Source organism: Diorhabda sublineata, chromosome 1 (assembly GCF_026230105.1).
Source record: "Diorhabda sublineata isolate icDioSubl1.1 chromosome 1, icDioSubl1.1, whole genome shotgun sequence".
NCBI classification, from domain to species: domain Eukaryota; kingdom Metazoa; phylum Arthropoda; class Insecta; order Coleoptera; family Chrysomelidae; genus Diorhabda; species Diorhabda sublineata.
The window spans coordinates 35,072,137-35,084,209 of record NC_079474.1 but is presented as its reverse complement, the minus strand read 5'-3'; the positions used below and the strand labels follow the sequence as shown (position 1 = coordinate 35,084,209).

At 32.9% G+C, this 12,073-nt stretch overlaps 1 protein-coding gene across 48 annotated transcripts in view; it reads right to left on the bottom strand.

Annotated features, from left to right (window-relative positions):
- LOC130449791 (modifier of mdg4-like) overlaps window positions 1-12,073 on the bottom strand; it is a 79,134-nt gene that overhangs the window by 54,871 nt on the left and 12,190 nt on the right. The window contains exons 5-7 of one of the 48 annotated variants that reach the window (XM_056787856.1): window positions 8,725-8,800; window positions 7,820-8,035; window positions 3,083-3,394 (exon numbers count right to left, since the gene is read on the bottom strand). The exons of 44 other annotated variants lie outside the window; for them this stretch is intronic. In XM_056787856.1, coding sequence (XP_056643834.1) covers window positions 3,307-3,394; window positions 7,820-8,035; window positions 8,725-8,800 — 380 coding nt within the window. In that variant the 3' untranslated portion in view covers window positions 3,083-3,306. Of the gene's footprint in view, window positions 1-1,608; window positions 1,828-1,882; window positions 1,998-3,082; window positions 3,395-7,819; window positions 8,036-8,724; window positions 8,801-10,222; window positions 10,354-12,073 lie in introns of those variants that run through there. 3 more of the 48 variants (XM_056787833.1, XM_056787870.1, XM_056787825.1) reach the window with 3 other exon arrangements.

The following is a 12,073-nucleotide window of genomic DNA, read 5'->3' as shown; positions in this document are numbered from 1 at the left end:
GCACGTGCTCGTCGAGTAGGCCCCTTTTTTTGACTATGTCGTATCTGCGTACGATCGTGGATAGCTAATCACCAGATAGTTCAACAAGGCGGAAGTCGTACCACAAATTCTTAAAAACGGGCTCTGTTACTGACGCGTCGCGTTCCGAACCATGCTAAAACGCATGACTATTAAATTTATCGTCTGCGTCTCCTTCACGCGGATAATTTCGTTTGCAGTTTGGAATTTTGCGAGCGGTACCTCGAATTTGAGTCAGTTCGATCGCATTCAGAATGAAAGGTCTATCTGAAAGGTTTCTAGTACTTGTAGTCGGCAACGCTGTATTGAAGAATTAAACCTGCGGGAAGTCTCTTGGATCGATACTTATTTGAGGGTCACGTGACGGGCTAAAATTATCTGGAAATGCTCGAATTTTTGAGTCTATATACGAAAATGACGCCAAACGATCCCATTAGAAGAAAGAAAAAGTGCTGATTCATTTAGACAATACACAATGTCACAAATCGATGGAAATCGGTTTCAATCTCTTCCGCATTCACCGCCATGTCCAGATCTGACCCCCCACGATTTTTCTTGTTTCCTTATCTTAAAGTTTGACTAGTAGTAGAGATATTTTCGTCAGACGAGGACGTTATTGCTAATTTGAACGCGTATTTGAGAATAAAAACAAAATCTATTACTTCGAACGATTAAAAAGCTCAGATCGTCGCCGAAAAAGTGTATAGACTTCAAAGTATATTAAAAAAAAAACAGATTGTAGATAAATCTAAAACATTTTTTTATTGTTAGGTAGGAAATTTCTCAGGCAACCCTCGTAATATGAAGAAATAATCACAGGACATTCAAAAACAATGAATGCCTTCTACGCGATCATTTCAATTTCCGTTTCCATCTCACAAAACTGAAACGCATAAAGGGAACTGACCAAACATGTTTCAGTTCAATAGAACATGTCGGAACTTGTTCATTAGTACATTTCAGTACTAATATAGTTCACTGAAACCGGTCCTGTTTCAATATGATTTGAGATTACCAGGAAATCGAGGATTCCAGAAAATGATCATAGTGTATATGAAACAATTTGATATCGTAGTGAAAACATCGGAATAGTGAAAAATAAATCGCAAATTTCAATAAATTAGTTAGTGAATAGTTAATTGTAAAGGTGATAGTGAATAGTTAAGTGTAGAAGTATTAGTGAATAGTGTAATGTATAAAAGATAGTGAATTTCTTCAATTTCTCATTTCTTAGACCTTTTTATATATTAATGCATCTAGATGTTCTTGATTTTAGATCTCTTCTATTTTAAAATTAGTTTTTTTTGTAATAATTTTTGGAACAAAGATAAAATTTGACGTTTCGATTTTTATTATTAAAAAAAATCAATTTTAAAACAGAAGAGACCTAAAATCAAAAACATTTAGATGCATTAATAAAGATAGTGAATAGTTAAGTGTATGAATAACGTGTGCAAATGTACAAAAACAAATGTGGGATAAAACTGACCGAACCTACATAACGCCCTAGAGACTACAATGGACGACTAAAAGTATGGCGTGAAAAGGAAAACGGAAATGAAACGACTTTTTTCAAAAGTATTTTCTTACATTTCGGATAGAGTAGCGTAAACGGTACGACTGGGTACATTCGGATTCTTCAACAAAACTTCTTTCAATTCCCTCAAAAATACGATTTTTTCTTCGGCGTCATGATCAGGGGGATGATTGTGGGGTCTGTTTACTTTTATATCATGTATGGAACCGTCGTAGGGTATGACGGCCCTTGCGTGACATCCCAATCGTTTGTATTCGAGACATCGTAGATAACTGAAAGAATCGAATCGATTATTTCGATCATTTCCATCTCTCGATTCATACTCACATCATCGGCGGTTTTCCTTTAGTTATATTCACGTGGAAAACGAATCCGTCGACTATATAACGTGGCATATTCGGTTTTCTTCGAATTTTTTGCAACAGATCTTTAGTATTTATATCTACAACGGAATATTGTTAATAGAATCGGCGATTAAGCGACCTTGAACTCAAAATTCAATAAATCTATTCGTAATTTTAGGGGAATGGGAAAATAATTACAGGAAATTGGATGAATTGTTTATTCTATTAATCACGCAAACCACATTCTGAATTAGTTGATTCAAGTGTGCGCTTTACAGCGATCCTAAACTGGTTCCAAACCAATTCGGAATAGATTATAAATTAACCGGCGCACAAAGAAATTTTAATCTCAAACTCGAAACGGTTCGGCCAGTCGCCCGAAAACATTTTCAAGAAACTGTTTGGTGCAGATTACGAGGATGGTTCTAAAAGTACCTGGTATAACAAAATAATTTTTAATAAAATGTATATTATTATAACTATTGTTCTGATGAGAACCAAGATCGTTAAACTGATCATTATTAGAAAATCTTTGAAAATAAGCCTTCGCCTAAAACGTTCCAATTGACTCTATTTCTGGATTTTTGCGATGCTGGTCTTCGCAGGTGATTTGGCCTGCAATATTTATCTTGTTTGGTAATTCACTGACAACGTTCGCTATTAATGGCTGCCAAATGAATACTAAACAACATATGTTCTTCAAACTTGAAACATAAAAAGAAAATTCTTTTTTTTCGTCCAATCAGGCATCGAAATTTAGCTTTGCATTGGAATTGTCCAGAGCAAAAGGTTTAAACTTTACAATCAAATTTCCCCGCTATGAGGCATGGGGAAACACAGGTCTAGATCCTGTTTTATTTACTCACAGCTCTATAATCCATTTTCGGAAAAAACCTCACTTATACGATTTGCAGAATGGGTGAAATTTTTCGGGCAACCGTCGTAGTTAAATTTAGAAAAAAAGGCGTGAGGTGTTGAAAAAATTCGTACTTTTTTCCGTTTGTGGTTATAGTATTCTGAATTTTTTAAATGGAAAATGTACTGTAATTAATTTTATTTTAATATATACGGTGGTCGTACGTTATTAACATAAAAATTCTCATGCGTTTTCCTTGTACTATGAAATGAAATTTTGAATTTACACTTTCTATCTAGTATTTTTGGGTAAAAAAAAATTCTAAAATCGCTTTTCATCATTTTATTGAATAAAATATTAAAAAACATAAAATTTTTAGGAAAATAACTTCGTTTTTTTCAAAGTTCGGCTTTTTTTCCTATGGGAAAACCCCATTAAACCGTTTTTACAAAAATACGCAGTGGATCATTAAAAAATTAAAAATAATTTGAAAATTTAAAAAAAAAAACGAGATTATTCATATAATTTTAAAAATAAATATGATTTAGATTCTAGGACAATTCTCTGAAACGTTTTCTAAACTTTCTTATAAAATTTTCGACTTTTTCAAAAGGAAACAAATCCTCAGTTTCCGGGTATCTGAAAAATCGCAAAATTTTCATTCAAGTTAATCAAAAAAAAATTCATTCATTGAAATCATTCGAATGAGGAAAATAAATCGAAATACAAAAAATTTGTACGAGGAAAAATCCAATAAACCCCATGGAAAGAGGTATTTGGACATCGGGAACACGTCTTCATACTCCTCATAAAAAAGAAATGACTCCTAGACACCCTCTTGTAACATACTAGAAATTGACTCACAATCCTCCATTCCCAAGCTTTCTGCTGAAGGTCGCACCGAAATTTTCCATTCCAGTTCCATAATTCCCATGACAAAACGGAAAAAACCTTCACAGAATCTCGCAAATATCTTCGACAAAACGAGGTCTCCAAAACATTCTCTTAGACCAGGAGATGATGACAGAAAATGGTCTCCCATTTTCTCCTGCATGCCTTTTTAAGAATTGATAACTAACCCTAAAATATGAAAGATAGAGGGGTTACGAGTCTTTGCGCGCTTGCACGTCATAAAGAAAATGGCTTCTCTTTGTGTAACGAATTTTAGTATTATTCCGTGACATTATATTGCATGCTTTTGTAATAAAACGTAGTTGGAACAAATTTAAGCTATAATCATTGATGGCATGCAATTCGCAATAGCCGACGGGGCTCAAAAGGTTACGTGGAAATGAAAAAAAAAAAATAGCGCATTTCCGTGTTTACAAATTGCATGCCGTTGTAAAAAATTAGTTTTTTTCATCTCAAAAATACTCTACGAAAATTGGCATGCACCCCTCGTATGACCAAGGATGGGAAATATTAGGAAAATGTTGTGAAAATTCAATACGACTTTTCCGTGATTTCAAACTGCATGCGATTTGAACCATACTTAATTTCTATAATTTATTGACGTTAGCAAATTTGGCATGCACAACAGGAAGTTGTAAAGTAGTGGCATGCATGACGAAAATTGCAAAAAACGCTGTTGCAATTTCCGTGACTTTATTTTGCATGCCATTCAATATTTCCTTAAAAAAACATTATTTCAAGTTGATAAAAAAATGGCATGCGTATTACACAGGCCTGACATAAAAAACTTGTGCAAAAATAAAATTAAAAAAAAATTTTGTAACAAATTTAAAAATAAGGAAAATTTCCCTGTTTTTTTTGCATGCCTTTTTGTATATTGTCTGTAAATATTATTTTAAACTTCAATAACAAATGACATGCATGTTTATTGATAAAAAATTACTTAAATAAACAAAAAAACCGGTGCCAATACATTGGTACGTGGCTTTCTTCCAAAAACTTTTTATTTGCAAAACTGTACACTTGTATTAAAACTACGGATTCATCTTCCGTAGTTTCTCCAATGTCGGATTCACAATATTGGGAAATATTAGGAAAATGTTGTGAAAATTCAATACGACTTTTCCGTGATTTCAAACTACTTCTAATAAAGATAAATATTAATTTTTTGACCAAATAATTCTGAAATACAAATGGCATGCATGTTGCACATGATCATTATATTATAAATAATAACAAAAGTTGCAAAAAATTTAATAATCATTTCCCTGTTTTTTATTTGCATGCCGTTTTGTATTTCATAAAAACATTTTAATTATATATCGAAAATGGCATCGTATTAAATAACACCATCGTATTTTTAATGAGTGAGTGAATGCGTGCATGTGTGTATGTGCCAGTCAAGCAATTTTTACTCAAAAAATCAATTTTTTAATTGAAGCGAGCTTCAAATCTAAAGCTTAAATGTCAAAAGTAGAATTTAAAGAGTTCTTTTCAACAATTTAAATAGCAGTTTCTTTTATATACTCTAAAAGACTTCTACTTTTTGAAATTTATTTTAATCAATTTTTTTTAGTCTTGTAGAATAATTATCACGGTATTATTATACAATTGTTTTACAATAAATCTTAAACATCATATATGTTATAAAGAAATTCTTTTTAAATGCTTAAATTACTTCTGCTATATAAAAAATAATAATAGTTCATTATTAATGTTTAACTTAAGTTCGAAAACGCATTTTACGCACGCACACTGTATCAAAAAGTAATTTTTTTTATAAACTAACACAATATCTTTTATTCTTATTATTATTTTAATTCTTTAGAGACTACTTCTCAAATATGTCTGACAATGATGAGGGTGAAGAAACCGTTAAAAAAAAGATGTTTTTTGGGTTGTGCTATTACAGCTTCAATTATTTCTTTTACTGCCGATACCTTAGCATCTTCTATAGCGATTTTAGAGCAGAGAAAAAAGCATTCGCTGAAATATAGTGATGTAGAACTGCCAAAGGAAATCGATGATAGTATTGGGTATCATTCGAAATGTCGAAATAATTTTAATGCTTTGAAAACCCAATTTAAAGTCGATTTAAACAAACCGTCGGGAAGCAAAGTGTAAGTTTTTGGTTGATTTGTTACAATTTTCGAAATGTGAATATTATAAAATAATAAAAATTGCATACATAAAAATGTACCGTTTTCACGGTTTCTCCCCATTCCATATTTTTTATTCACCATTACATTTTTCAATGAATTGATTGTGTGTTTCATTCATTCATAGTCCTTTACCGAATGTTGCTATTAATATTTCTGCTGAGGATGTTGATGAAGATAATTGGTCAGATGTGGATGACGTTGCGCATGAAAGTAATGTAAAAAAATCTATTTGAGGAAATAAGGGCTCTTCGACAAATCTTGCTTGTATTTTTTGCAATAAATGTAACAATAAAAGATTTAAAGGACATAGTGAAGGGATCAATACAAGCGTCAAGTGGGATTCAGTCGTTACAGAAGCTGTAAATAGTAATAATTTTGAAAGAGTAGCAACGATCACGAACTACATCGATAATGAAATTAAAATCGTGTTTTTTGGATTATCTATACTTTATTGCCAAAAAAGTACCTAAACCACCTAAAAAGTTTTTGGAAGAAAGCCACGTACCAATGTATTGGCACCGGTTTTTTTGTTTATTTAAGTAATTTTTTATCAATAAACATGCATGTCATTTGTTATTGAAGTTTAAAATAATATTTACAGACAATATACAAAAAGGCATGCAAAAAAAACAGGGAAATTTTCCTTATTTTTAAATTTGTTACAAAATTTTTTTTTAATTTTATTTTTGCACAAGTTTTTTATGTCAGGCCTGTGTAATACGCATGCCATTTTTTTATCAACTTGAAATAATGTTTTTTTAAGGAAATATTGAATGGCATGCAAAATAAAGTCACGGAAATTGCAACAGCGTTTTTTGCAATTTTCGTCATGCATGCCACTACTTTACAACTTCCTGTTGTGCATGCCAAATTTGCTAACGTCAATAAATTATAAAAATTAAGTATGGTTCAAATCGCATGCAGTTTGATATCACGGAAAAGTCGTATTGAATTTTCACAACATTTTCCTAATATTTCCCATCCTTGGTCATACGAGGGGTGCATGCCAATTTTCGTAGAGTATTTTTGAGATGAAAAAAACTAATTTTTTACAACGGCATGCAATTTGTAAACACGGAAATGCGCTATTTTTTTTTTTTTCATTTCCACGTAACCTTTTGAGCCCCGTCGGCTGTTGCGAATTGCATGCCATCAATGATTATAGCTTAAATTTGTTCCAACTACGTTTTATTACAAAAGCATGCAATATAATGTCACGGAATAATACTAAAATTCGTTACACAAAGAGAAGCCATTTTCTTTATGACGTGCAAGCGCGCAAAGACTCGTAACCCCTCTATCTTTCATATTTTAGGGTTAGTTATCAATTCTTAAAAAGGCATGCAGGAGAAAATGGGAGACCATTTTCTGTCACCATCTCCTGGTCTATCTTGTAACAAGCTAGAAATTGACATACAATTTTCCATTCCCAAGCTTTCTGTTGAAGGTCGCACCGAAATTTTCCATACCAGTTTCGTATGCAATCATCCAGAAGATCAACAGACTATCAGTGAACTTGCTAAACGCATCTCTTAAATTTCCCCTGAGGAAACCTTCACAGAAACGTTTTTACACCTCCGAACCAAAAAAATCTCGTTCCGTTTCGTCGCCAGCAAAGGTTAGGGGTATCGATATTCCTCATCGATACCATGCAAGTTGGGAGGACCATAAACTCAAACAGATATTGTGAAATATTGACCAAATTCCAGCGAGTAAGCCAGAATCACCAGAGAGAACGACAGACTGAGGGAATAGACGGCAACGCTGGACCCTAAATGGACCCAACAATGAAGTCCAAGAAGAGGTTAGAAGCTTCCTCAAAGGATTAACGTGAGAAGTCTTCGATTTAGAAATACAACGATTTATGAGTGTGTTCCAAACAAAAGTTGTAAACCAAACAACGTATTGGGAATCATTAAAACTAACCAAGGAATAATATTAGACATTAGAGTTTTCGATTTATTAATAGATTGGTTAGAAAACCACTCACATCGATACGACGCTGTTATAAACTTGTTTATTTCCTCCAGGTAAAGTCAAAGCAAATTGCTTTAAAATATTCCAGATTTCCGCTTTTTTTCCTATAAGCGAATCCGCGTCGTGTGAATGAGGGATGGTAAGAACCAGATCCCTTTTGTCGCTTCCTAAGGGCACGTACCCTTTAGCACGACAATTGTTGATGGTACTATGAGCGCAAGTGACGTATCTAAAAAATTTTATCGGTACTTTGGAAAATAATGACTTTCCTTGAGAGAAAAGTTTTCGAATAAATACAACACTGGCAGTCAAAAGTTTCACCCAATTCCATTAACCATTCGTTGAATTATTCATTCGTTGTTCATGATTGTAGTTTAGTCCCAGCAACAACTGAAAGTGCGACTTAATAGACATTTCAAAAAGTGCGTATTAACTGAAAATTTGAACATGAGAAAGCTGGGTGCTCAAAATGGAACAAAAACAGCGTCGTGTTGATATTTTCATCGATTGTTTGTCAATATTTCAAAGAAATAAAGTCGCAATTTTTCCCAGACGATGAATACATGAAGTAATCGAAAGAAAATATATTAAAGTTAGTACGCTTCGTGTTTAATTTTGCCAAATCCCACAGCGAAAACTGTTTTTATGAAGTTCGTGTACGAATTGTTTCAGTTTTTGCAAATCTAGTTTTCAAAATTTATAGAAAAACAAATATTTCTCGATTAAACAGTATTTTTGTCAAACTTTAGGCCGTAAATCGCTACCGTGCACAAAAATTAATTGAAAAAAAAAGAATTCTACTAATTTTTCATTATAAATGAGTCAGAAGGGAAATATTCAATATCTTATCGATTTTTAATAGATAATATTCGAAAACTTTTCTAATAACGTCATTTTTTCCAAAAAAAAATTACTTACATATTGCTTTCGGTTTTATGTCCACGGATATAAGAAAATCCGTCAATAATCAAGCATTTTTTACTAAATATCACCCCTAAAATAAAACCCCTATTAGATTTGGAATTTAATAAATCTAACAATCAAATTAAATAAAAAACGGGGATTGAAAAATATTATCAATTTTTTTAAACGTTTATTTCCATTAAGTTTTTTCCTATTTAACATTTTAACTCGAAATCTTAGACATTCTGTATATTAACAACACATTGAACATCACTGATGTCGAAACCCAAAATCGATGTTCTCAACCTATTTTTTTTTTCATTTTTCGTAAACTATGCTTCATTTAACCCAATCTGACACTTCTAAAAAAAATCAGAAAGGAAACTGTTGTTTCCATGTACGTTTAGTACTGCTAATTAACCAAGAGATGGCGCTGAAACGAAAACTCGAGTTGACTATCTAAAGAAGATGATTGATAAGGGGTTTCCTTCGAATTCCGATTCGGTACGTTCAAAGTATTTTCCACGTTGGTAACATTGAGATCAAAAGAAGAAAGAAGGCTGAAGCTATACTTTCTAACCTCACATTAGGGGTAATCATAAGGGAAGGCTCAAGGTTTGATCCATCACCAGATGGATATGATTTGTGTTACTAGAGGAATCCCGGGGGCAATTAGAAAAAATGGATTGGAAAAGGGTGAATTTCGAAAAACTAAATATATGAAAATCTAACGTGAAGAGAAGAATCAGTTTGAAAACAAAAAACGAAGCATATTTTGAAAAAATTAAGTAATTCGACTATCTAAATGGTTGATTATAATTATGAATGATGAGACTAAAGGGGTAGAAAATCGGATAGCAAAGGGTGGCAGATTGATTGGGGTTCTTGAAGATAAAATTGTACAAAACAATGATCAGGCCGACTAGATATGAGTCAGAGAAGCTCAGGAAAATAACAAATGAGTCATGGAGCAGAAATAAATTATCAAAAGAAGAAACAAAAATGGAGGGAGAGAGAATTAGAAGAAGAGGCAGGCCATGGACCTTCAAAACCTGAAGCGAAAACCTCACTCAATTTTTTCCGCGTCGATTCTGGTTTTTCGTTTCTCTCATTTAAAAACAAACTTTTCTGAAAAAACTAGTAAGAGTTCGATTCAAATGCACGAACTAAGAACTGACGCCGATCACCGAGAGGGATTCAAAAACACAACGAAACCCCCGCCGCAGCTTCAACCGCACTCCTCGCTATAATCTCACATTAATTTCACTGAACTTGAATCGTATTATAGGAGATACATCCAAAAAATGTCTCTCCGAATAGCTACTTTCAACAAAGATTAATTGTCTTTTTAGACACCTTGTATATTGTTTTGAATTTCTTCTCGCCTCCCGATTCTGATCTTTCTTTTCAATGTTAGAGATCAAAAGAAAAAGTTTTAATCAAAATATATTGAACTACGCCCCATTAGGGTATGACGGTTCCTAGGGAAAAAATAATTTTCGACGAGACTCAATGCGTTCAACAAAAATTATTATTTATATACGAATTTATTGACAAAAAATTTACATTAAAGGATTCCTTCTCCATCGATGTAAAGAAGAACTGATAGACTTAAAAGGAACGTCCGCAGCTGCTTTGGGAAAACTGGAATTAAGAAAAATCTATTTTTTCATCATACTTTCGCACTTTCTTTCTATTATAATAAAGTACGAATAAGGTACACTTGGCATCGTTGCAATGTCAACTAAATTGTAGATTGTTTGGCTTCAATCAATCTGTAGACTGCTGTCTCATATTGTGAATCTCGTCAGTACAGGGAAGTTTCCGAAGCTGTCAATTACATTTTGATAGTTAAAAACAACCCTATCGTGACAATTTCAATCCTGCAGAGGGGATCGCGATAATTTAATTTCAAATTCGGTTCCATAATTACATCAATTCACGCTTTGATTCATTTCACGGATTGTTTGTTTACGAAAATTCCTAAACTAGCCTTTAAATGTTTAAAAATATTATGAATTTTGTAATTGATTTATTTTAAATTTTCTTTTTACTGTAATTTCGTACTATTTATACAATTTGGCAACATAGGCTCTGATCTAATTTTTGATAATGGCCAAGAATCTGCTGTTGTAAATGTATAGATGACGTAATCAATGTCAACATTTTCATAACCTCAAAACAGTCAATACATGTATGCTTGGTTCAATTTTCCATACACTTGTTGCAACCGTCGCTTGGAATGGCCTTCAGTACCTTTTGATGAACTGAATTTTGAGTTTCGAAAAGAAAAAAGCGCAGGCCTCTTGTATGAGCTCCAATAAGCGATAAAATGATCGTAGATATAAAGATCATCTTGAATGAGCTCCAATAACCGATTAAACTGATCGTACACATAAAGTTCATCTTGTATGAGCTTCAATAAGCGATAAAATGATCGTAGATATAAAGATCATCTTGAATGAGCTCCAATAAGCGATTAAACTGATCGTACGCATAAAGATCATCTTGTATGAGCTTCAATAAGCGATAAAATGATCGGAGATATGAAGATCATCTTGAATGAGCTCCAATAACCGATTAAACTGACCGTAGACATAAAGATCAACTTTAATGAGCTTCAAATAAGCGATAAAATGATCGTAGATATAAAGATCATCTTGAATGAGCTCCAATAACCGATTAAACTGATCGTACACATAAAGATCATCTTGTATGAGCTTCAATAAGCGATAAAATGATCGTAGATATAAAGATCATCTTGAATGAGCTCCAATAAGCGATTAAACTGATCGTACGCATAAAGATCATCTTGTATGAGCTTCAATAAGCGATAAAATGATCGGAGATATGAAGATCATCTTGAATGAGCTCCAATAACCGATTAAACTGACCGTAGACATAAAGATCAACTTTAATGAGCTTCAAATAAGCGATAAAATGATCGTAGATATAAAGATCATCTTGAATGAGCTCCAATAACCGATTAAACTGATCGTACACATAAAGATCAACTTAATGAGCTTCAAATAAGCGATAAAATGATCGTAGATATAAAGATCATCTTGAATGAGCTCCAATAACCGATTAAACTGATCGTAGACATCAAGATCAACTTTAATGAGCTTCAAATAAGCGATAAAATGATCGTAGATATAAAGATCATCTTGAATGAGCTCCAATAACCGATTAAACTGATCGTACACATAAAGATCATTTTGTATGAGCTCCAATAAGCGATGAAACCGGTTTGAAGAGATTGAAATAATCTTGTATGTCAAGATTGCGTTTTGCAAGAGGAGCGCGCACATTTCCCAACCTCCGAACTGCAACTGACGAAGAATTCGAAACTCTTGGGCAGCTT